The sequence below is a fragment of the Bos javanicus genome, chromosome 9 (genome assembly GCF_032452875.1).
Source record: "Bos javanicus breed banteng chromosome 9, ARS-OSU_banteng_1.0, whole genome shotgun sequence".
In the NCBI taxonomy this organism is placed as follows: domain Eukaryota; kingdom Metazoa; phylum Chordata; class Mammalia; order Artiodactyla; family Bovidae; genus Bos; species Bos javanicus.
In genome coordinates, this window is record NC_083876.1 from 49,320,827 (window position 1) to 49,347,444 (window position 26,618).

At 35.6% G+C, this 26,618-nt stretch overlaps 1 protein-coding gene across 1 annotated transcript in view; it reads left to right on the forward strand.

Moving 5' to 3' along the window:
• ASCC3 (activating signal cointegrator 1 complex subunit 3) overlaps positions 1–26,618 on the forward strand; it is a 335,161-nt gene that overhangs the window by 213,141 nt on the left and 95,402 nt on the right. The window contains exons 21-30 of the mRNA XM_061427741.1: positions 2,266–2,491; positions 3,940–4,094; positions 6,853–6,951; positions 7,896–8,064; positions 9,609–9,829; positions 11,868–11,953; positions 13,404–13,570; positions 13,681–13,826; positions 13,947–14,067; positions 16,233–16,375. Coding sequence (XP_061283725.1) covers positions 2,266–2,491; positions 3,940–4,094; positions 6,853–6,951; positions 7,896–8,064; positions 9,609–9,829; positions 11,868–11,953; positions 13,404–13,570; positions 13,681–13,826; positions 13,947–14,067; positions 16,233–16,375 — 1,533 coding nt within the window. The remainder of the gene's footprint in view (positions 1–2,265; positions 2,492–3,939; positions 4,095–6,852; positions 6,952–7,895; positions 8,065–9,608; positions 9,830–11,867; positions 11,954–13,403; positions 13,571–13,680; positions 13,827–13,946; positions 14,068–16,232; positions 16,376–26,618) is intronic.

Genomic DNA, 26,618 nt, shown 5'->3' on the forward strand with positions numbered 1-26,618 from the left:
TTTTGTAATTTTGTTCAAAGGCTTAATATAGAAAAAGTGTGTTTGTGTTAAATGAATTACTGTTAATAACTATGTATACACCAGAGTACTTTGAAACAACTGCAAACATGAAATATTTACAAACGTAAACCAAGATACATTAGCAAACAGTTTGAATGAAATGCAGTAATTTAATCAAAGTAACCAAGAAACTAGATGATGACTTCAAATATAAAGTAAATATGGATGTGGTGAAAACATCTTTTTTTTCATTTTGCAACTCATATGTTTCTGCCATGGAAAAATATATGTATTCTCAAAAGCCTAAAGCTGTAGAAGGAACCATTGTTTTTAAAGTCTTTTGTTTTACCTGTTTTTCTGAAAGATAATATATTGTCATTTTATATAATCTAATGGTTTTGTATTGAAATAGTTAATGATTTAATGAAAAGGCAAAGTTTTACTGCATTCTGGATGGATAATCTGACCACATTTCTGCTTGATTCAAGATTATGAAGATATTATCAGAGACTGATTTACAAATTGCTTTACAATATAAAACTCATGGTCTCCTCATGATTGGTACCCAGAAAGTCAGTCTCAGAAGGTTGAGGATGTATCTCAAGGCATCCCTGGTTCTTCTTAAATAGCTCCTATTGGTTTATCATTCTTGACTGCGTTAAATAAATTTTGTTGAGTTTGGGGGTTTTTTGTTTGTTTGAAGTTTAAGCCATTACTAGTTCCACAAGCACTGTCAGATCTGTAAAATGGTACCTTCCTTCTGCACTCCTGAGACTTTCTCTCAGCCCTTAAAATAAATCCTTATTTTTTTTATTCTATGGTGTTATAAAGGAGCCTGTATCTTCTGCATGTTAGAGATTTTGATCATTGTTCCCACCCAATTTGTATCATTCCAGATTTAAATGTCCTATTTGTATTATGTCACACAGAATTTCTCTTTCCATTTCTTTTAGCTTTTAGGGAACAACCACAGGCTCTGAAATATTAAAACGCATTTTCAAACACAGTTGAAAAAATTAGGCTAACAGTTTTTAGAAGAGAATCTGTAGGAATACCTACTTGATAGCTATAAAATGTTCAATTTATTTATCATTTTAATGCCTAATGAGAGCCATCCTATCATTTTTGAACCATATTAGAGATAGCCTCACATGCTTCTAAATACCATTTTTTAAATTTCTAATACTGAAACAATAGTCGAATTTATCAAAAGATGAATAACACTTTTTTATAAAATGGAAAACCAAAGCCCTTAACTCTTACGATTATTTTTCACCTCATAATTTCAAGCCATATCATGTTTGCTTTTTTTCTATTTAAAATCTCATTATTTTTAATCTATTTTTATGATTTTGACCAGATTTAACATTCCTCATTTTCAAATTCACATGTTATTAGATATTATAGATGTCTCTAAGTCATGATTTTTAAAATAATCTTCCGTAAAACGATCTGAAAAGTTAATAATAGAAGGAAGCAAAACAAATGAAAACTAATTATGTGAAAAAGAGCCTCAATTATTGTGTCTTTCTATATGTCTGTGAATCAAGTTTTCCTCAGGTCACTGAATTTAGAATCTTGGTGTTAACTTTGTTAATGCTTAGATCTAGCTTTCAGAAGATACTCTGACAGCAACTTTCCAAATTATTAAAATCACTAAACTGTAGTATCTTCATCTATAAAATCATAATATCAAGACCAAATGCATTTGTCGTAAAAATTAAATGAGATAATATATATAAAGCAATGAGCGCATTGTCTGGTTTGTAAGGAAGCCATTAATATGGGTAGTTGCACTCATCAACATTTTTTGTTATTCTTTTCTCACTAATTTTTCTCTGACTAGATCCCAAGTCTTCTGCATTTCTCCAAACAGCTTTATAAATTTGATCATTACACTGTATACCCAAGGACATCCACTGCTGTCTCTTAGATTCTAAATGGTTTCCATAACCTCCTAAATATTTCACATGCCTTTTGTCTCATCTGCTTCATTCCTGTTTAGGGAGATGTGATGTGGAACTTCCTAAGAACTTGGAAATAAAGCTATTCTTGGAGAATTAACCAGAATAGCATCCACATAAAAGGATCGATTATTCTTGTGTAAAAATAATAAAGATAATTAGAGGTATATGAGGATAAATGTTGCCCACAATTAAAGGATGCAGTTTGACATACTTTTTAAACTGAGTCTGAATAATAATTTCATTGATAAATTAAAAATGACGTTGGACCTAACCACCAATCCCCCTTTTAATTCTTCAGAATGCAGCTAGAATTGTCCGTGCTCTTTTTGAAATTGCTTTGAGGAAACGCTGGCCTGCCATGACCTACAGGCTCCTGAATCTTAGTAAAGTCATTGACAAGAGGCTTTGGGGTTGGACTAGCCCTTTGAGACAATTTTCAGTCTTACCACCACACATTCTAACAAGATTAGAAGAAAAAAATCTTACTGTGGATAAGCTGAAAGATATGAGGAAAGATGAAATAGGTAAGAAGGAAGCAAAAATGTTTTAATGTAACTGTTACATGCAATTAAAATATTTTGCTTAATGTTACAAAAAGCACTATGAATTTTCATTTTACTACAGATAAACTTTTACCATTTTATTTGTTTTTTAATTGATCTAAACTCAAGCAAAATTTAAACTTCTGAAAAATCTTTAAATTTTATGTAGTTACTCAATGAAATTATTAGTTAAAATGGAGTTTAGGTTGTCATACCCTTGATTATTTTACAGATACAATCTTAGCTACAAATAATGAGAATTAGTTAATGACATTTATTCTCAAATTATTTCTCAATATTTAATTCATTTCATTGCCTTTTGTTATGTGTATCAACAGTATTTCAATAAAAAAAGTATGTCAGCAATACACTGTACAATTTTTCAGATTCTAAATGAGCCTCATCATTATATATGTATAGATCTTTAAATACTGTTGCTATCAGTATGTAAATAGTATTTGGTCTTCTATGCTTTCCACATAATTCTGAAAAATTATCCCTGCATATCTTGCCATGTGCCTTAACATTCTGTTGAACAAACATGGATTAGGTAATGTTTCAGATTCTGAATAGAATAAGCTTTACGCATGAAGGGAGGCAGGCTGAGGAGAACAGGGGTTTGGCAAAAGGCCCATAGATACAAGGAGAGGCTGGGATAGTTATTTCCCCTGTGTAATAAGAATACTTCTAAGATGGAATGAAAAAAGGGAGGTATCAATAAATGAACTAGAAAGTTGGGATTACTCGCATTTTCTAATGTAAATATTTTATTAAATAAGAGGAATCACCTTAGTTTCAAACTTTAGTGTACATAAAACATTTTGGTTTACTTATAAATGTGCTTTAAAAAAATTATATTATGAACCACCAGGACACATAAGAAATACTGATCCTATAAAAAATATAACCTATTTCCACTTAGTCGCTTGAATTAGAATAGGAAAATGTTTCTAGTTAGTCACATCTGTTTGTGAGCCCCCCAACGCCACCCTGATGCTTTCCTGCATATCTATATTTCAGGATCTCAACATTTATGAAAATATGTATATATAAGTGGTTAATTTTGTGCTAGATTGGCCATATTTTATATTTTATCTGTGTTTCCTATAATGTGTCTTAAATTGACTAGGAGAAAAGTAGAACTGTTTATAGTAGTTTAAAAACTATCAAGTTTCAGTAATTTTAAGAACCCTATTAATAGCTGAAAAAAGAAAAAATCCTGATACTGGTTTTCAGAGCTATGAATTGCTAATTCAAGTTAACTATTAAAAAATATTCAAACATGCCAGGTCAAGAATGTCAACCATTCTACATAGCAAATCATAAAACAAGCAATAAAATCACCTTCTCTGAAATCCCATTTACAAGTCAGATTTTATTGCTTCTTTCCTGTCTGGACACATTTCTTCTAAGTGATGTTTTCCCTGCAGGTCACATTCTGCATCATGTGAATATTGGGCTCAAGGTCAAACAATGTGTTCATCAGATTCCTTCTGTAACGATGGAAGCATCCATTCAGCCCATCACACGGACTGTCCTCCGAGTGACGCTTAGCATCTCTCCTGATTTCTCTTGGAATGATCAGGTAGACATGGAAAACACCTAAATCTACCTACATTAAGGAAATATGTCTGTACTCCAGGTTCAACTATACCTCCCTACATCTGTCCTCAAGGCGTATAGAAAATCCTTTAAAAAGAATATACATTGAAGAATCATTTAAAACATTGTAATAGTATTTACTCTCATCCTCAAGGTAAGCATGTGGTATAATAGATGAATAATATGTCAACCAATGAGAGTCCATCAGAGAATTATAGGAAACCTAAAATGTCACATGAAACAATGGTATAGTGGTTTCAACTCCATAGCGACTTTGTTTAATTCTATCCTCTTTCATTTTTTTTTCTAGCTGTATGTACTCTGTCATTTTAATGTACTTAAAATTCAAGATTCTTCATGCTAAAAGAGCCCTTTTAAAATCCTGATGTTTCTCAAACTATCATTCTCTTCTTCACTGTTAGACTTGTAGAAGGAGTAATCTACATTTACCTCCTGGTTGTCTGATTCCCACTGAGACAACTACTTCAGTGATCACCAAAGACTGACTGATTGCCATAATAAATAGCCTTTCCTTAGTTATCTTCTTTATTTCCATAAGCATTAAGTGCTATACATTGTCCTTGCAAATGTCCTTCTTTGGCTTCCATCCCTTTCCTATTTCTGTTTTTACCCCTACTTCTGTTCTTTCTTCTAAAACTTAGCTGTTACTATGTGTGTATGTGTGTGTGTATATACACACACATACGCACGTTGAAAATCCACTCTGGATCGTCTTATTCAGTCAGTAATTCTTTGTGTATTAGCTGCTCAGGCATGTCCTACTCTTTGCAACACCATAGACTGTAGCCTGCCAGGCTCCTCTGTCCGTGGAATTCTCCAGGCAAGAATACTGGAGTGGATTGCTATTTCATTCTCCAGGGGATCTTCCTGACCCAGGGATTGATCCTGGGTCTCCTGCATTGCAAGCAGATTCTTTTACCACTGAGCCACCAGGGAAACACTCAATAACTTTAAGGTCTATCTTTGCACCAGTTACTATACAAAGAGTACAGTAGAAAGGAGATTGCAGGTACAGACAAGCAAGTGTCAGTCCTTTCAAGAGGCCAGTGGGGAATGAAAATCAGTAAATGTAGTATAGCAGTGCCTACTTTATAAGGTTCTAGTTAAGTGTAAGTAAATATTGTCTGCATATTTACAATATTTGTCATAATGTCATCGTCTGCATGACATTAGTACCTCTTTAAGGTGAATGCATTTTATTATACCCAACCATAGCCCTAACTGAAATCAACCATTGGCCTTAAAGTGTCCTAACCATTCATTCTTTCAGTTTCCTCATCTGTAAACATGTATTATAATAATAATTATCTTTCTCACAGAATTTCTGTGAGGATAAGATGAAAGAAAATTATACTTAATATTTTTATAAATATAAAATTTATGTAAAATATAAGATTACCATTAGCCATAAACTCTAGTTTTTATATATTGGAATACATAGAAGTTTTAGATTTTTTACCCTATTTTCTTCTCTTAAGATACATAATAAATCTCCCACAATGCATAGCTGCTTTTATCAGTTAGAATACTGTTGGCTGTAAGAATAGCAAATATGAGTAGTCTCAAACTGACTTAAGGAAAAGAAGGTATGTGTGTGTGCTAAGTCACTTCAGTCATGTCCAGTTCTTTGCGACCCCATAGACTGTATGTAGCCCACAGGCTCCTCTGTCCATGGCTTCTCTAGGCATGAATACTGGAGTGGGTTGTCATGCCCTCCTCCAGAGGATCTTCCTGACCCAGGGACCGAACCTGCGTCACCTGCAGCTCCTGCAATGCAGGCAGATTCTTTACCACTTGAGCCACCAGGGAAGCCCAAAGAAGATACATCCTCTTACAGAATGACAGGTCCATGGGTAGAAGAGCCCCTAAAGATGACTGAGTCTTCTGTTTAAGAATACTGTTCCAAAGCCAGGATCTTTCCATCTCTTTTCTCTGCTGATATTTTTTACTACTTCTCAAATGTATTCATGCTTCCTTGTTCACAGTTAACAGAGAGCGGGAAAAAATACTCCCTGCTTCAGCAGCCCAGAGCATGCACCTTTTCTTTAGCCCGATTGGGCCAGTTCTGGCCATGTGCCTGTCCCTTGCCGCATGCTCTTGTGAAGGGGATACTATAAGCTGATTAGCGTATGCTAACCAAAATTACTCTCGGGGGTGGGGTAACCTTCAATGTTACATGAGAGAGAAAAAGAGATGAACATACTGAACAAGTCTAGGCTTTGTTAGGAATAAAAATGGAGAGGAATGAGTACACAGAACACAATATATCTATCCAATGGAATATTACCTGTTAGTAAGAAGGAATGTAGGACTGATGCATGCTATGACATGAATGAAAATATTATGGCAAGTGAAAGAAACCAGTCGCATTATGATTCCATTTACATGAAATGTCGAAAACAGGCAAGTCTATAGAGAAAGAAAATAGACTGTGGTTGTCAAGAGTTGGAGGTTGATATGATGGAAAGATGGATAGGGTACAAGGTTCTTTAGGGGATGATGAAAATGTCCTAAAATTAGATTATAAAGATGGTCACAAAACTTTGTAAAAGTATTAAAACTATTGAACTGTATACTTTAAGTGAGTAAACTTTGTTATATAAATTCCATATCAATAAATCTGTTAAAAAGAGAGAAAGGAATGGGTTCTGGGAATGCTAACAATAGAATCCCTTACTTGAATTAAAATATATAGTATTAGGATACTATTTTCCTTCTAGGTCCATGGGACAGTAGGAGAACCCTGGTGGATTTGGGTAGAAGATCCTACAAATGATCATATTTATCATTCAGAGTATTTCCTAGTTCTAAAAAAACAGGTAAATATGTCTATGTGACTCTATCATTTTGTTGCTATCATTGAAAAGAAAATATAAACTAAATAATTTCTGTTTTTACCTATTTCTCTACAATTTCATAATGCCACTGAAGCTTTATTTATTATGTTTTATGTTTCTGTTTGGTTTTAAAAGAGAATAGTGATTAAATGTTATAATATTCATATATTCAATGTGATTTTCATCTGAGAAATTGAATTATAATCTTTCTAATGGTTTAAGGCATAGATTCCAGAGGGGTGGAATGTGTCAAGTGGGTGGAATAAATAAAATTTTTAAAATTAAATAAATAAAAAATAACTTTAGTGTTATACAGGCACAGTATTAAGACTACTGAGTACATTATATAAAAGACATTCTTTTTTAAAGTTCCAGAAAGACTCAGTTTGATGGAATTCACTATGATGCTTCATTCCTAATTTCTCTTTTCATCAAAGCGAAACAAGCTTTAGGCCTGAGTGGACATCTATAGAATTTTATAGCAATATTTTATTTTCATTGCATTTGTGTTCATGATTATCTTTTATTTATGCCAAGTGTTCTGTTATTCCACTTATGGTAGTGAAAGATTTTTTTTAAATATTAAATGAATAATTTGGTAAACATGAAGTTAAGTACTTGAATGAATGAAGTTAGGAAAATTATGATAATGAGTTAAATTGGTAACTTGATAATACATAATGATATGTATATGTAAATATTATAAGTTCAGCATATGTTTTTCCTTCTATAATATCAGATCTCCTCAGAGGATGACCACCTACAAGTTTCTGAAGTATCTGAATATCTCAGCTATTTAGAAATCCAAGATATTTTCTTTCTCTTTAGTACATATTGCTGTAGATACCATTGTTTTTACAAGAGAATAATAAGGCCTCTAGGCTACTAGAATAACCATATTCATTTTATACTTTATTTCACATTAGGTCATCAGTAAAGAAGCTCAACTACTGGTATTTACAATCCCTATTTTTGAGCCTCTGCCTTCCCAATACTACATCCGAGCAGTGTCTGATCGATGGTTAGGAGCTGAGGCTGTATGTATTATCAACTTTCAACACCTGATTCTACCAGAGAGACATCCTCCCCATACAGGTAACATGTGGAATAGTAACTTGAATCATTGATTTTCCAAAATTGTTGTTTTTAGTTCATGTTTAAAAGTATCTATGCTTTAAAATTGTCTGAATTTAAGTAAAAACCCATCTTATTTATCAATAGAGTTTGAGAAGAGACTTTTCGAAATCAAATGTAGACACTAATGCAGGCCTAAATTTGTTTTTTTAATTTGAGTTCCAAATACATTAAACTAAGCCTAGTTCAGTTAACAAGAATGACACTCACTGTTGCTGTATTACTGTACCTTCATCTCTATAATCATTATGATTTCTCAAAAAATAATGAAATTGTAATATCTATTGATCTATTCATTGAAGAAGACTTTTCTGATTTTCTTTCATCAAATAAGCTTTGTGATACCTAGAATCTCAAAATAAAAAACTTAAAAATGGTGCTTTATTTTTTTATTAAAATGTAGTTGATTTACAGTGTTGTGTCAGTCTCTGCAGTATAGCACAGTGACCCAGTTAGATATACATATGTACACTTTTAATAGTTTTTCCATTATGGTTTCTCACAGGATATTAAGACTAGTTCCCTGTGGTATACATTAGGACCTTGTTGTTTATCCCTACTAAATGTAATAATTTGAATCTACCAACCCCAAACTCTCAGTCCATCCCTCCTCTTCTCTTCCTTCCCCGTGGCAACCGCAAGTCTGTCCTCTGTGTCTCTGAGTCTGTTTCTCTTTTGTGGGTGTTTTTAACATATGCTACCAACATCACTACTAGGTCTCTATGGTTGTAGTACCTGATTTTAACATGTATTGATGTTATATTTTAATTCTCATTTAATCCCTTCTTTGTTGAGTGGATAAGCATGTTTATTTATGTATTTAGATGATTTTCTGACTACATTTTTAAATGCAACAAATGTACCACCATGACATATCAATTGGTATTAAAAAACACATGATGTAACCTCAGTGATTTCTAGTTCTGTGTGGATCCAAGTATATATTCAGGCATTCCACTGAGCTCGAATCAGCTAGGATTTTCCATGTTTTCTCAGCACAGTTCTTATTTACCCAGTCATGCTCTGATTTAAAACTCCCACACAAGTTTCTTCTTATTTTAGGTTGTTAGTTTGCATTGTCTAGAACAACAGTGTACTCAACCACTCTGTTTTGTCAATTATCTAACAAATGAAGAGTTATTTGTTCTTAGTAACTGTTTTATACTAGTTTGCAAGTGGTTTTCCTTCTTCTACAGGTTGGTGTAAATTTAGTTTTCTTCTAAAACATGCATATATCCATATACCTGTCATTTAGATCTCTTTCCTGATTGGAAGATCATTAGCACTGTCTTAGAGGGAGCTCTGCCAGAAAAGCAAAATTATGATATGTCAATATCGTAATTGTGGTAATGAGGAGGGGGGGGAGATCTGTAACTAGTATATAAGAATGGTTAATCCTTTTTTCCCTCTAAAGCATTAAGGATTATTATAATTTGTTTCAAAAAGACAGTATTTTATAATGTGCATGTTCTCCAGTTTTGTATGTACTTGTTGAATCTTTTCAGAATTACTGGATCTTCAGCCTTTACCTGTCACAGCTTTGGGCTGTGAAGCATATGAAGCACTGTACAACTTCAGCCACTTTAACCCTGTGCAGACACAAATATTTCATACGCTGTATCACACAGACTGTAATGTCCTACTTGGAGCACCCACTGGATCAGGAAAGACTGTTGCAGCTGAATTAGCCATTTTCAGAGTCTTCAACAAGTACCCTACTTCAAAGGTCAGTTGGAAACAATCACATATTTACATTCAATTATAAAACATAATTTATAATCTGTAAATTAGCCAGTTCTAAATATACTGGCAGGACTTACTGAATAGATTTGCCACTCTCTTGTGAGTTTTCCACGGGGGCCCAGATCAATATATGAGTAAATGGCCACAAAGAAATTTATATTAATACTTTGGAGTCCTTTAGTTAGATTTCTAATGTACTTATTGGCACTCACATGTCCTTTCCTCATTGTAAAGTATCTATAATTCATAGGAAGTTTCATTTTAAGATATGTAGTTCATAGCCATACTTATAAGAAATATAATGATTCATAATCATTAATCATAATCAAACCCTTTGGCTGTGAAGGAAATATACGTTAATAAATTCAGCTGATTACCCTCAGGAAATACCAAGGCAGCCTTTATTCCACATTTCTCCAAATGGCCATGCTATTATTAATGTAAATAATGTGTCGAGTCAAATAAGTGTTGATTTTAAGCTTTCTTGAAATGTGAAGTACTCTCAGAAACCTTTTTTTCCAAAAAAGTGAATTTATTTGTTATGATTAGAATTATGCACTCTTTTCCTCATCATTTGTGATTTTAGAAATGTTTTAACTTCCTTTTTCAATGATTTTCATTTAGTAGCTATTCTTCCCTGCTTAACTTTATGTTTTCCTGGTGGCTCAGAGATTAAAGCTTCTGCCTCCAATGCGGGAGACCTGGGTTCGATCCCTGGGTCAGGAAGATCCCCTGGAGAATCCCATGGACAGAGAAGCCTGGTAGGCTACAGTCCACAGGGTCTCCAGAGAGTTGGACACGACTGAGCGACTTCACTTTTACTTTCTTTCACTCTTAAGTTTATTATGTGGCTATGGATCCATTGAAAGTGAAAAAAAGTGAAAACAAAAGTCACTAAGTTGTGTCCGACTCTTTGTGACCCCCTCAGCTGTAGCCTGCCTGGATCTTCTGTCCATGGAATTCTCCAGGCAAGAATACTGGAGTGGGTGGCCATTCCCTTCTCCAGGGAGTGTTCCCTTCTCCAGGGGATCTTCCCAAGCCAGGGATCAAACCCAGGTCTCCCACACTGCAGGTGGATTCTTTACCATCTGAGCCACCAGAGAAGCTCAAGAATACTGGAGTGGGTAGCCTATCCCTTCTCCAGGGGATCTTCCCAACCCAGGAGTCAAACCAGGGTCCCCTGCACTGCAGGCGCCTTCTTTACCAGATGAGCTACTAGGGAAGCCATTAGGAGACAAATTTAACACAACCAGTAGAGCTCTGTTCTAAATTCGAAACATTCTATACAGGAAAGAATTTTTTTCCAGTAAGTAATCTGTATGGAAGTTTAGATTATTAAAGACCAGGGTTTTTTATTTTTAATTTATTTTTGTTTTCTAAATTGTAGAACACCTAAAATGTATGACTGGCATTGGCGTCTTCCATAAAATCTACATTAAAATTTAAACAGCTGGATTATTTATCTGTATAATTTCAAAATTAGTAGCTTTTTTCATGAAAGGGTTATAGTATATATAATTTATTATCTCCTAGTTTTTAAAAAATTTTCACATTATGTTAAAAGATAATTTCATTCTGTGACAACCAAGAGGGGTGATGTGCAGTAGGGAGTGGTAAGGAGGGTCAACAGAGAGGGCACATATGTATACTTAGGACTCATTCATGTTGTTGTATGGCAGAAGCCAACACAATATTGTACAGCAATTATCCTCCAATTAAAATTAAAAAATTTCAAATGATAATTTCATTATAAACCACCTAAAGAAAATACCAATGGTGCTTTTTAAAAAATATTTAAAATTATCTATGTCAGTATTTTCATGATTTGTTACATTCAAGTCTTACTTTGGCTAAATGTAGTTTAAGCTAATGACATTTTCCCATTAATTTAAAATTTTAAGTCTTTCAGTATTAAAAGATACATTTAACTACACTTATATTTTGATAAATTTTATTGAGTTTACCTTTATTTGAAAATGATGTCACTGTTTTTATGAGATCTTTTTGTATCCCCATTTTAGGCAGTATATATTGCACCCTTAAAAGCCCTAGTACGTGAACGAATGGATGATTGGAAAGTTAGAATAGAAGAAAAACTTGGTAAAAAGTAAGTTCTTACTTTTCAGAAGATATGTGATGAATAATTGAAAAAGATCAGGAAATAAAAGATTTGCATAAAACTGTTGAATGCTTTTAAATGATTTTCATTTTATTTAAAAGTGTTATAGTTAAAATGTTATCAATATTCTCACTTGTTTCAAGATTGAAAAATGAAAGCCCTTAATTTACTTAAACTTTTATTTGGCAAGAAACTTTTCTCAAAACTTTAGATTCAAAAACAAAAGAAAAATAAGATATGTCTCTATTTTTCTTTCACACACTTCAAAGTAGCTTCCAAAAACTGCTTAGAAGGCATTTTGCATGTAAATAATTTACCAAAAAAAGAAAAAGAAAATCATTGGAGAACATGACTTAAAAAAATTTTTTTTACTACTGACAAGGTTACTTATTATAATATTTTTTTAATAGCAAGATTGCATGTATCCTGAGTGACTGCTGGAGCATCACTAAATATATTATGACACATTCACACAATGAAAATATTGTCTTACTCTATGAAAAAAATGAATTCTATATACTGAGAAATAGATCTTCCAAGATACTGTTTAAAGAAATGTTTTTAACTTAAGTATTCCCCTTTTGTTTTTAAAACTTGGTGAAGAATATAAATATGTGTGTTTGTTTTAGAATGAGAATCAGGTGATGAGAATATCCATTTTGCAGAGACTATTTACTACATATATATATATACTTTGAACCATACAAATATATTACCTATTCAAAATAATAAATAAAATGTAAAAAAATAATAAAAGGAACAAAAAGCTTTGGGAATGCTATCCTTGGAGGAACTAATCTTGATTTTTTTTTCTGTTTTTTGAAAGTCAAAACAGATATAAAAATGACTTCATGGTTACCTAAAATTTGGAGTTAGCCTTCAATTTTCCTTCTTTCTCACAATAATTCTGAGATCTTCTCAGAATGGGAAGAAAATATTTGCCCCAACTTACCTTGTTTGTGTCCTTATATATTTGAATTTGCCTATAATATCTAGACAATTTCAACCTAAGAAAAGAAATGAAACTTACACACAATCATATTCTTAATGAATGCCTCCTTTTGTCTTAATAAGTTAACACTTTCCCTCATTAGAAAGGTGTTTATTCCAACATAAGGAGGAGGTGTGAGTTCACCTCTGTAAAATCACAAAGGGTAGAGACTTTGTAAACATAATCAAAACAAAGTTTGATACTCTTGCATATCTGCATAGAAGTTAGATTACAGTGATTTGCTTTTATACATTCTTCATTTTATGGGAGGAAATCATCTTAGAATCATTAAGAAATATCTGTTTTGGACTCAAGTCAAAAAATTTCAGAAGTCAAAGGGAGATAAAGTAGTTTTAAGCATAGTAAAATTTTATTTTGAAGGCCATATTTTTTCTAAGCTCATGTGTTACCTGAAAATTTAAAGGGATAATTTTTATTCTCCTGCAGAGTTATTGAACTGACAGGAGATGTAACTCCTGATATGAAATCCATTGCCAAGGCTGACCTTATTGTGACCACACCAGAGAAGTGGGATGGAGTCAGCCGAAGCTGGCAAAATAGGAACTATGTAAAGCAAGTCACTATTCTCATCATAGATGAGATCCATCTGCTCGGTGGGTACCACTGCATCTGAATCCAGTTTACAGACTTGGACTTGTCATACCTGCAGCAGCTAGCATCAGGACTTGTTAAATGATTAACATCCATTATTCCTCTTTCTTAGGGGAAGAAAGAGGCCCTGTTCTAGAAGTCATTGTATCTCGAACGAATTTCATCTCATCCCACACAGAAAAGCCTGTTAGGATAGTTGGACTATCCACTGCATTAGCTAATGCCAGAGACCTTGCTGACTGGCTCAATATTCATCAGGTATGTGAAAGATTGGTAAACCAGACATTTCATGGTATGGGTTAGGGCCTTATTAAGGAGGCAGTAGAATATTATAAATTATAAAAACTGGAAATGGTTTCTCTCTCCTTTTTACTCTAGATGGGCTTGTTCAACTTCCGACCATCAGTACGCCCAGTTCCACTGGAAGTTCACATTCAGGGTTTCCCAGGTCAACATTACTGTCCTCGTATGGCTAGTATGAATAAGCCTACATTTCAGGGTAAGCTTCAGATTTCCTGGTATGAATAACAACCGTTTTGTATGGTGGCCTTTAAATGCATTCTAAATATCGTGGGCTTCTTTGAAAGGGTGGTGCTGCTCCAACTTCTACAAATATCTAGAACTTAACTGTTGAGGAATATTAATATATATTGAACTGACTATTGAAAGTTTGATTTCATAAGTGAAAGTGTCTTCATAGTAGAATAAATGTATGTACTCTAAAAAAATCAAATTATTCTTAAAATTAATTTATTAAGGTATTATGATAGTAACTTGAGTAAATGACAAGTAGAATATTTATTTTAGACTCATAATATTAATTTTTATCAGAAATCATCTGAAAATTTTAAGTACTGTTTTTGGCTATGTAGGTGTTTATGTTTTATTTTTTGTTTTTCCCTTTCTAACAAATTAGGCAGGCAGGAAAGATTTAAGAATAACACTCCTATTTTATTGAAACATGTGTTCATGTTTAGGCTGCATAAGGAATATTTATTATATCAATTAAAAATAACCTCCAAAATAAATTCTCTAATGTGAACTGCGGTTGATTGTGAGGTGACAGTTGTGAGGTGACTTTTTAGCTGCTGTAATTAGCCTTATGACAGAAGCAAAGTATTGATTGTGAACTGGAGACCAATCTTGGCAGTTCAGATTATTTACACCTCCAAAGAAGCATTGTACAAAATCACTAATGAACAATAAATCTGCCGTGAGCTGTTCAGCCACACCTGTTCTTGCAGCAGCAAAAATCCATTAAATGTTTGAGGTTTAAAAAAGAGGCACATTCATTCATTCATGATTATGTGCACCAATGATACCAATATTGTGCTAATATGTGTATTTTAAATGTATCTCTAATATGATTTATCTAAGTATTACCATTTGCATTCTATAAATTCTGATCAACTGTGAATGTGTTAATTTTTCATAGTATGTTTGATGGATTGGTTCCATTTAAGGAATGACTGATTCCAAACCAGTGATTGAAATGAAGCAATTTATATTATGTAAATCAACAGTAAATTAACTATGCCTACACTTCTCTAAATATTGCATAAGTACAGCAGCTATCCTTGTAAACTCTTTATTATACCTGTAGTGGATCACTATATTTCTTTGAGTTTACATTTATGATTTTGTGGTAGCTTTATTTCTCACTCTTAGGTATAAATATAGCCAAGGTCATGTCAACATTTCCATTTATGAACCTTGTTCTTTTACCCCATAAAAAAGAAATTCTGCAGCTCACATTTCAAACAAGAAATTACAAGGAAGTTGTACTTTTTAGTATAAAAATTTCTCATATCTCTGACTGTTTTAAGAGACCTATGTACACATAAGTATAAATTCTCCTTGTGCCATCTTATCAGTATTTTGGAACCTATGCATAGCAAAGAAACTTCAATCCCAGTTAAGTCAAATGATTTGTGTGGCTATTTAAGTAATACTTTTTCGGTTTTATTACCCAGTTTTCAAACTACTTATCTTGTGTGCCTACTCCCTATGTGCCGTCACTCAGACATGGATTCAAGCATGGTATTTTCTTCAGCTCTCTTCTGCATTCTCTTATCTTCCCACTTTAAACCTTATGCTTATGTTTTGGGGAAAACATTTTTATGACATATCTGGCTAATTTATTGATACAAACTCACTTAATTTTTCTATCTACTGGTGACAGGACAAAAATAAAAGGAATTTTTTGTGGCTTTCCTTCAACCCCACCCCTGCCTCAGGTCTTGATTCTCTCTCCAGACCCCAGGACCAACTAACTCTGTAGTATCATTGCTTAGGCAAGCAGAAACACAACTCAAAAATAGAAAACCCAACCTGAGATCTAGTATCCCTGTACAGTTGTGTCCATATACAGTTGTTTATGGAGAGTCTCAGCTTTTCAGTCTCCTTCCTTGGCAGGTCAGAACTGAACCAGGAGTCAAGATAGTTCACTTTTCCCTGTCTTGGGCAAAAAATTCCGCTAAGTAGAGACAGCTACCTTTCCTTTCCTATCATTTCTCCAGTATAATGTCAAAATTTCATGACCAAATTAAGAATTCGATTAAATCATTTACATCCTTAGTTTTCATGCATTTGTTTGATATCCTAATGAAATTCAGATTCTGGTTTAAGTGGCTTACTATTTTATTTTCTACAATTTTTCAACAGCAATTAGAAGCCATTCTCCAGCCAAACCTGTTTTGATATTTGTCTCATCAAGACGTCAAACTCGCCTTACTGCTTTGGAATTGATAGCCTTTCTAGCTACTGAAGAAGATCCAAAGCAGTGGTTGAATATGGATGAAAGAGAGGTAAGCAACATATTTTAATTCTACTTCTTATACCTGTCAAATTAGTGTGTATTATAGCGTAATGGGAATTACATATATAATTATGTTTAGTTTTAATCTATTTATTACCATTGCTGTTGTTTTTAAGTCATGTCCAACTCTTTGCAACCCCGTGGACTGTAGCCCACCAGACTCCTCTGTCCATGGGATTTCCCAGGCAAGAATACTGGAGTGGGTTGCCATTTCCTTCTCCAGGAGAGATTCCTGATCCAGGGATCAAACCCATGCCTCCTGCCTTGCAGGCATATTCTTTACCATTGAGTCACCCAGGCTTCCCATTTATTACTGTATTTCTCCCTTTAACTTCATCACCTATGTATATTTTAATATTTGGCTAAGTTTTTTCATAATATTTGAATGTTCACTGCTCTTGAAATTCATAATCAATTTTGCAAAATTAACTTTGTATAAACTATATAACATGACCATCTTCAGAAATTTAGAAAACACTGATAAAGTAAAGCCTATTATTGTCCTTTAAGTAATAAGCATCATTAAAATGTTTTCATATCTGCATAATTCTATTATATGACTATTCCATTGTACTTTTCTCCTATAATTAAATAATCATTCATCTTTATTATTATGGGTTTTTCTTTATTTAGAGTTATTTCCTGAGTACAGACTTATAAATTTTAAATTAATGGTTCAAATAATGTAGCCATTTTTTATAATTTTTCATACACACTGATAATTACTTTCTAAAAGGGCTGTACCAATTTTGATTATCCCTATTGATGTATGAATTGTCAGCAGTGTATGAGAGTAACAGTCTCAGTATATGCTCACTTGTTGTAATTTATTGTTATAGATAGAATGTTTCTTGTTTTAGTGTTTTAATGTGTGCCTTAATTTTTTTGTAGTTGAACATTTTTTTCCATATATTTAATTTTATTCTCTTTTGTCCCTTCATTCCTTTGGGCTTTTATCTGTTGCAGTACAGCATTTTAAAAATATATTTGTGTGGGAACCTTACCAAATTGAAATACCATATACCCATGCATACACCCCTAAAACTTTATACAGGCATACCTTAGAGATATTGTGGATTGGGTTCCAGCTACTGCAATAAAACAAACATTGCAGTAAAGCTAATCACACAAAATTTTTGTTTTCCTAGTGCTTAATAAAAGTTACATTTACACTATACTATAGTCATCTAAGTGTGCAATAGTATTATGTCTTTAAAAAAGTACATAACTTAATCTATTATAAAAAGACTGTATTGCTAAAAAAAACACTCACCATCATCATCTGAGCCTTCCATAAGTCATAATTGTAATATCAAAGATCACTGATCACAGATCATCATAACAAATAAAATAATGATGAAAAAGTTTGAAATACTGAGGGAATTGCCAAAATATGACACAGAGACATGAAGTGAGCAAATGTTGTTGGAAAAATGGTGTTGATAGACTTGTTCAACATGAAATTGCCACAGACCTTCCGTTTGTAAAGAAAAAATAAAGCCACATTATTTGCAAAGCACAATAAAATGAGGTATGCCTGGTATGAGACATGTCACTCATGAAGTATGTTACTTTTTTCCATATGTATGTATTAGTTATATATACATGTATTAACCTTCCATCTGCTTTATTAGTAAATTTTGGTAGTTCACTGAGTGTCTTTTAGTTTTTTCAAATGGCAGTTTTTGCATTTTATGTGAAACAGTCTGTTAATATGATTCTTTGTGATTCCTTCCAGTACTTCTAAATGTAGGTATTCTCCTATCTCCTGCCATAGATTGATAGATAGTGATTTTTTCTTCCTTACACTTTTCTGGTTTTTTAAAATATGTTCCTAGCTGGAGTTACGATTGGAAAAAAGTAGCTGAAATCAGTGATAAAACTGTTGCATTGTCTTCCTTCTCCCTGCACATCTCTTGTGGCCTGAAGGACAGTAATCACAGTGCTCCTAGCCTACGAGTGCCAGTCTCAACAGTCACATATTCCTCCCCTTCCATGTCTCACAACTCATTTAGGGTTGGATGGTCCTGTGTATATTACAGTCACATGTTAACATTAGTTAACTAGCAACAGTTAATATTTCAAGATGTTCTTATGTAGGACCACAGATGACCTTATTAATCACTAATAAGTAGCAGAACCCAAAATTAACTTCATGTAAAAGCTATCACATAACCCATGAAGTAGGGTGAAGGCATCATTTATCTTTCAAGTTTTGTCATTACTCCTTTAATGTGATTTGTAGGTATATACATGGTATATAATTCAAGATAATTTAAAATCAAAATAATTTTGTCAAAAGTTCCTTATCCTGTGTTATTTACTTATTATGCCCAAATAAATGACCCTGTTGTATTTAAACATTATCTTGACTTAAAGGAAATGCTGAAAAATAGATGTATGAAATATATACCTGTATGCAGTTTAGTTTATATACAGCATCTATCTAACCTTATTTTCTTTTTGGTTTTGTTTTTTTCCTCTTGTTTCTTATCCCTAGCAGTGTTCCTAATGGAGACTTTTCTTTGAAGTCAGGGTACAAGGTAGCTATTTACATTTGGGGATGTGTGCTCAAAGCATATTTATATAAGAACTGTGCCTTTAGCACATATGTGACTCACATGAACCTCAAATGTGAACCTCATGTGCTCTCCCCAGCTGTAGTTCAACTCTACTATTCTTTATTTTTCATTTAAAGGTGTGAGGCCTTAGAAACTCTGGACTGCTCACCATTGTATGAAACTACTTCTGTTTTGTATTTTTTTTTTTATCAGCAAAAAATCTATCACCAAGGCTTATTAGAACATACAGAAATTACCTACATGGTTTTTGCTGTTTCATATATTTCATTGCTAAAATAGGCCAGTTGGAAATTATGTCGTTTCTGGACATTTTGTTTCACTAAGCACATCTCAAGAATAAGACAACCCAAGCTTTGTTTTTATTCCTGCCACTAAAATCCATCACCTTTAAAGCCAAATTCTCTGAGGGTTTACAACTGATTATTATGTGAATTCATCTAATTATACTGAAACCTACTATAAAGTAAGTTTTCACTGTTGAATCCTCTAAATGAATTAGGATTTTTCAAGGCTTCAATTTTTGTAAGAGTTACTCTCCATGATATCCTGGCCTAGACATTTAGTAACTATTCCTGTTGCTGCTTCTTGGACAGTGTCAGGTTGGTGTTCTGTGGTACGTCATGAGTACTCTGGGTAGGAAACTTGAGCATTCAAAGGAGGCAGGGTAAGCATGGGAGCAGTTATCCCAGCAGCTATAGAGTAGGGAGACCCTGTGGAAGATAGTAGCATCAAAATAATTCTTCAGTTGAATGGTGTGAAGTCAGGAAGTGTCCCTAGATGTGGAGGTGGGAAGGGAGGGATTCAGGGGAGGGAGGAAAGAAAGCTACGGCAAATCTGAAGAGGATGGAGAAACAGAATGTGACCAAGGAAGAATATATGTGTTCTATTTTGATTATCAGCAAAGACAAAAGAAATTATCTAACTAGATTCTTAACCCAGTAAAGCATCAAAGTAAAATATTAGAAAGTATCACTGATGTGAAATCATACTGCAGAATGAGAAAACTCTAATAATAGTAATGTTCTTTCATATTTACCATTATGAAGGCTCCTGCAGTGATTCCAAAGGTTTGTAGGCATGTGCTGCTATGCGTCTTGGATTTCTCAGTTGGACAGCCACCACTCCCACCATTAACCCCAAATGGTTGGGTCTTGCATCACTCTCTCAAGCTTATTGCAAAATTCACGTTTAAATTGAAGAAAGTAGGGAAAACCTCTAGACCGTTCAGGTATGACCTAAATCAAATCCCTTATGATTGTACAGCAGAAGTGACAAATAGATTCAAGGGATTAGATCTGATAAAGTGCCTGAAGAACTACAGAGAGAGGTTCATAACATTGTACAGAAGGCCGTGATCAAAACCATCCCCAAGAAAAAGAAATACAAAAAGGCAAAATAGTTCTTGGAGGAGGACTTACAAATAGCTGAGAAAAGAAGAGAAAGACAAAGGAGAAAAGGAAAGATATATCCATCTGAATGCAGAGTTCTAAGAATAGCAAGGAGAGATGAGAAAGCTTTCTTTAGTGATCAGTGCAAAGAAATAGAGAACAATAGAATGAGAAACACTAGAGAAAATTAGAGATACCAAGGGACTGTGTCATGCAAGTTCAGTTCAGTTGCTGAGTCATGTCTGTCTCTTTGCGACCTCATGCAGTACAGCACTCTAGGCCTCCCTGTCCATCACCAGCTCCCGGAGTTCACTCAGACTCACGTCCATCGAATCGGTGATGCCATCCAGCCATCTCATCCTCTGTCGTCCCCTTCTCCTCCTGCCCCTAGTCCCTCCCAGCATCATAGTCTTTTCCAATAAGTCAACTCTTCACATGAGGTGGCCAAATTATTGGAGTTTCAGCTTCAACATCAATCCTTCCAGTGAACACCCAGAACTGATCTCCTTTAGGATGGACTGGTTGGATCTCCTTGCAGTTCAAGGAACTCTCAAGAGTCCTTTCCAACACCACAGTTCAAAAGCATCAATTCTTCGGCGCTCAGCTTTCTTTATAGTCCAACTCTCACATCCATACATGACCACTGCCGTAAGGGTGGTATCATCTGCATATCTGAGGTTATTGATATTTCTCCCGGCAATCTTGATTCCAGCTTGTGCTTCTTCCAGTCCAGCATTTCTCATGATGTACTCTGCATATAAGTTAAATAAGCAGGGTGACAATATACAGCCTTGACATACTCCTTTTCCTATTTGGAACCAGTCTGTTGTTCCATGTCCAGTTCTAACTGTTGCTTCCTGAACTGCATATAGGTTTCTCAAGAGGCAGGTCAGGTGGTCTGGTGTTCCCATCTCTTTCAGAATTTTCCACAGTTGATTGTGATCCACACAGTCAAAGGCTTTGGCATAGTCAATAAAGCAGAAATAGATGTTTTTCTGGAATTCTCTTGCTTTTTCCATGATCCGGCAAATGTTGGCAATTTGATCTCTGGTTCCTCTGCCTTTTCTAAAACCAGCTTGAACATCTGGAAGTTCATGGTTCACCTTATTGCTGAAGCCTGGCTTGGAGAATGTTGAGCATTACTTTACTAGCGTGTGAGATGAATGCAATTGTGCAGTAGTTTGAGCATTCTTTGGCATTGCCTTTCTTTGAGATTGGAATGAAAACTGACCTTTTCCAGTCCTGTGACCACTACTGAGTTTTCCAAATTTGCTGGCATATTGAGTGCATTATGTTCATAGCATCATCTGTCATGCAAAGATGGGTACAATAAAGGACAGAAACGGTGTGGACCTAACAGAACCAGAAGCTATTAAGAAGAGGTAGCGAGAATACACAGAAGAACTATACAAAAAAGATCTTCATGACCCAGATAACCACGATGGTATAATCACTCACCTAGCACCAGACATCCTGGAGTGCAAAGTCAAGTGGGCCTTAGGAATCATCACTATGAACAAAACTAGTGAAGGTGATGAAATTCCAGCTGAGCTATTTCAAATCCTAAAAGATGATGCTATTAAAGCACTGCACACAGAATGCCAGCAAATTTAAAAACTCAGCAAGACCAGAGGACTGGAAAAGGTCAGTTTTCATTCCAGCTCCAAAGAAGGGCAATGCCAAAGAATACCACCACACAATTGCAGTCATCTCACACACTAGCAACATAATGCTCAAAATTCTCTAAGCTAGGCTTCAACAATATGTGAACCATGAACTTCCAGATGTTCAAGCTGGATTTAGAAAAGACAGAGAAACCTGAGGTCAAGTTGCCAACATCTGTTGGATCATCAAAAAAGCAAGAGAATTCCAGAAAAACATTTACTTCTGTTTCATTGACTACGCCAAAGCCTTTGACTGTGTGTATCACCACAAACTGAAAAATTCTTAAAGAGATGGGAATACCAGGCCACCTTACCTGCCTCCTGAGAAATCTGTATGCAGGTCAGGAAGCAACAGTTAGAACTGGACATGGAACAACAGACTGGTTTCAAATTGGGAAAGGAGTACATCACCGCTGTATATTGCCCCCTTGCTTATTTAACTTATATGCAGAATACATCATATGCGAAATGCCAGACTGGATGAAGGACAAGTTGGAATCAAAATTGCAGGGAGAAATATCAATAATCTCAGATATGCAGATGACAACATCCTTATGGCAGAAAGCAAAAGGAACTAAAGAGCCACTTGATGAAAGTAAAAGAGGAGAGTGAAAAAGCTGGCTTAAAACTCAGCATTCAAATAATGAAGATCATGGCATCCGGTCCCATCACTTCATGGCAAATAGATTGGGAACAATGAAAACAGTGACAGACTCTATTTTCTTGAGCTCCAAAGTCACTGCAGATGGTGACTGCAGCCATGAAACTGAAAGACACTTGCTCCTTGGAAGAAAAGCTATGACTAACCTAGACAGCATATTAAAAAGCAGAGACATTACTTTACCAACAAAGGTCCATCTAGTCAAAGCCATTGTTTTTCCAATAGTCATATATGGATAAGAGAATTAGACCATAGAGAAAGCTGAGTGCCGAAGAATTGATGCTTTCAAACTGTGGTGTTGGAGAAGACTCTTGAGAGTCCCTGGGACTGCAAGGAGATCAAGCCAGTCCATCCTAAAGGAAATCAGTCCTGAATATTCATTGGAAAGACTGAAGCTGAAGCTGAAACTGCAATACTTTGGCCACCTGGTGCAAAGAACTGACTCATTTGAAAAGACCCTGATGGTGGGAATGATTGAAGGCAGGAGGAGAAGGGGACGACAGACGATGAGATGGTTGGATGGTATCACCAACTCAATGGACATTAGTTTGAACAAGCTCTGGGAGTTGGTGATGGACAGAGAAGCCTGGTGTGCTGCAGTCCCCGGGGTCACAAAGAGCTGGACACCACTGAGCAACTGAATTGAGTTGAACTCGAGCTTCAGGTCCAAGACAGAAACATCTAAGTGCCTAAGCTTCAGTATCTAGCATGCAGCAGGGGTAAGGAATATCTTTTCTTCTTTGGCCTGTATTGAGAGATGTTCAGGCACAGGCTGCCTATAAACAGTGAAGGTTCAGCACAGCCCTTCTGCTGCCCAAATGCATCCATACACATTCTCTCTGAGTCATTGATCTATAAAGGCAGCTCTTTCTGGGTAATGAGAGACATAGTAAGAACAGGGGATCTCCTGGCATTCTTTGTCTTAATCTTTCTCTATCACGTGAGTTCCTCAGTAAGAAGCATTATCGTACAGGAGATCATGATGATGTATAAGCCTTCTTCAGTTATCCTGCCATTCAAGGCACTGACAGGACATGATGGGCAGCATAGGAGAATCAAAATCTATAGTGTCCATTCTAGACATTGTCTCAAGTAGATGTCCCCTCTGTGCTCAAAAGGGTCCAGTATAATTTCAAGTAGCTGTCTGTTCCCATGGGGAAAGTACTTACAACGGGCCCAGGCTTTTATGCGTCGCTCGCATATTAGGTGCTGAGCAGCAGCAGCAGTGGGTCTGTCTGCCCGAGGAGATGGAAGCCTGTGTTTAGCTCAGGCAGAGTTCATCTCTCCCGGGATGGAGCCACTTAGTACATGAACCATTGCACAAGACCTAGGGCCTGGGAGAGAGGCTGTTGGGTGCCCTCAGATGCCCACTAGACTGTTAACAGCGTTTTCCACACTGCTGTTAACTTTTTGGTAAACATCTTCATGGGATATAGGGAGCTGTTTATTCTCGGACTGTTTTAAAAGTTCATCCACATAAAACTTCTGCTTTCTTGCCACTTGTTCTCTGGTAGCACTCTTGCCAAGCTCCTGGCCATTTGGCTAATCAGTAACTACAGAGTAAAAAGTGGATGATCAGTTCGCTCCATCTCTATTTTACAGTAAAGTGACAGGGAAATACATTACAGTCAACTTTTACTTCTTTCTTTAGAGTCATGCATCAAGTGACCATAATACCACGGCAATGTACTTCTTATAGTGCTACCATCTTGTTCAAAGCCATTTGAAATTTTTCTTCCCTCAGTCAGTTTCACATAAAAAGTACCCCATGGGGCCTACGTGGGTGGACTGAAGTAGAGATGGTATGGCAGGAATAAGCACACATGGACGGTTCATGGATCACATTTTGTAATATTTTTCCATTGGGTCCTTTTATTTCTCCTAATGATGAGTGCTTATACAGCAGACGACATCCAATTCATGATCAGCAGCTTCAGTTGCAAGTTTACCTGACATTACATAATTAGGAATTCTTTCTCTCCCCTCTCAAAAATATCCATTAAATAATCCTCTCACTTAAATCAATAGGTAGCTCTTAACAGAATCAGTGAAGTGTTCATTTATTTAACATCTATTTATTGAATGTCTACAACTTACTAGGCACACGTGTTAGCCTTATTGATCCCAAATCTCAAAAAGCTTAAGTGAAGAAAATAGAAGTTTAAAAATATATACATGATTAAATAAATAGTTGATATCAGTTATCAAAATTGCTATAGAAGAAGGCAATAAGAAATGAAATACAATAGAGGAATGGGAGGTTCTTCATTAAGTAGAATGGTCAAAGAAGCGTTCTCTAAGGAGATGGCATTTAAGCTGAGCACCGAAGCATGAGAACAAGCTGGCTACACCAAGAGAGATGATAACAGCCTTGCAGGTGAAGGAACAGCATGTTAAAGGAACTGAGAGAAGTTCAGGTTCAGCTGGAGTAGAATAAGCTAGGAGGAGGGTGGTACAAGTTATGTTTGAGAGACAAGCCAGACCCAGCTCATGCAAGGCCACTGACCCATAGTTAAGGAGTTTGGATTTTTATTCTCAGTACTATGAGAAGACATTCATGTATTCATGTATTAAATCAACACTTATTGAGCTCCTTCTTATGTCAGGCGGGTAAAGTTCCTGCCCTGTGGGATTAACACTGGTGGGAATGATGGCTAATAAACAAGTATGTCAGATTGTGATCATTGATGTGGGGAGAAAAAATAATTAAAGTAAAGAGTATAGGGGGTGCCAGGGATAGTAGTGAAATGTTGTAGAGTAATGCAAGTTGAGGAGCCCTCCCTGATGAAGGTACTTTTGAACAAATAACTGAAGGAAGTGAGGAAGCAGACTAAGCTGAATCTAAGGAAGGGGGTGTCCCCGGGCTTTGAAGGCTTTTAAGCTAAACGTTTTAAAATCACTTTTGCTGCCTAGTGGAAAATAGTTTGAAGTGGAAGTATGCTAGTAAAGAATCCTCCTGCAATGCAGGAGACCCCAATTCAAATCCTGGGTCTTGAAGATCCACCGGAAAAGGGATAGGCTACCACTCCAGGACTCTTGGGCTTCCTTGGTGGCTCAGCTGGTAAAGAACCTGCCTGTAATGTGGGAGACCTGGGTTCGATCCCTGAGTTGGGAAGATCCCCTGGAGAAGGGAACGGCTACCCACTCTAGTATTTTGGCCTGGAGAATTCCATGGAATGTATAGTCCATGGGGTCATAAAGAGTCAGACACAACTGAGTGACTTTCACTTTCACTTCATTTTGCTGCTTGGTGGAGAATAGTTTGAAGTGGAAGTATGCAGGGAATTAATGATGGTGGTGACCTCAAGGCCACCTAAGAGTGGTAACAATAGGAATTAAAAGATGTATTTGGGATTAGATTCAGTAGGACTGTCTAATAAATAAGAAATGGTGATTGAAAAAATGAAAAGAATCAAGAATTGTGCCCCAGTTATTAACTCTAAACGTCTGAGTAAGTAATAGTGTCTTGTATTGAAATGGGGAGAGCTGAGCCTGTAGGATAGAGAGGAAGGCAGAGACAGATTTAGGATGGAAAGAGGAAGACAGAAAACAGATTTGAGCTTTAAAAACAAATGGAAAGAAAAGGGGGAAAAGTTATGTTTTTGACATATTAAGTTATATCTCTAAGACTTTCAACCCTGGAGGAGGGCATGGCAGTCTACTCCAGTATTCTTGCCTGGAGAATCCCCATGGACAGAGGAGCCTGGCAGGCTGCAGTCCATGGGGTTGCTCAGAGTTGGACACAACTAAACTCAGCACAGCAAGACTTTCAAGGAGTTAAATATAGTTAAGTCTGTAAAACTCACAGAGTGAGTGAGATGAACACATGAACTTTGGAGCATCTGTGAAGAAGCAGCCTTTGAACCCAAGTAAGCAACTGAGACCCTCAGAGAGTGTGGAGCTTAGAAGGCAGGCCTGAGGGACTGTCATTGTGAGC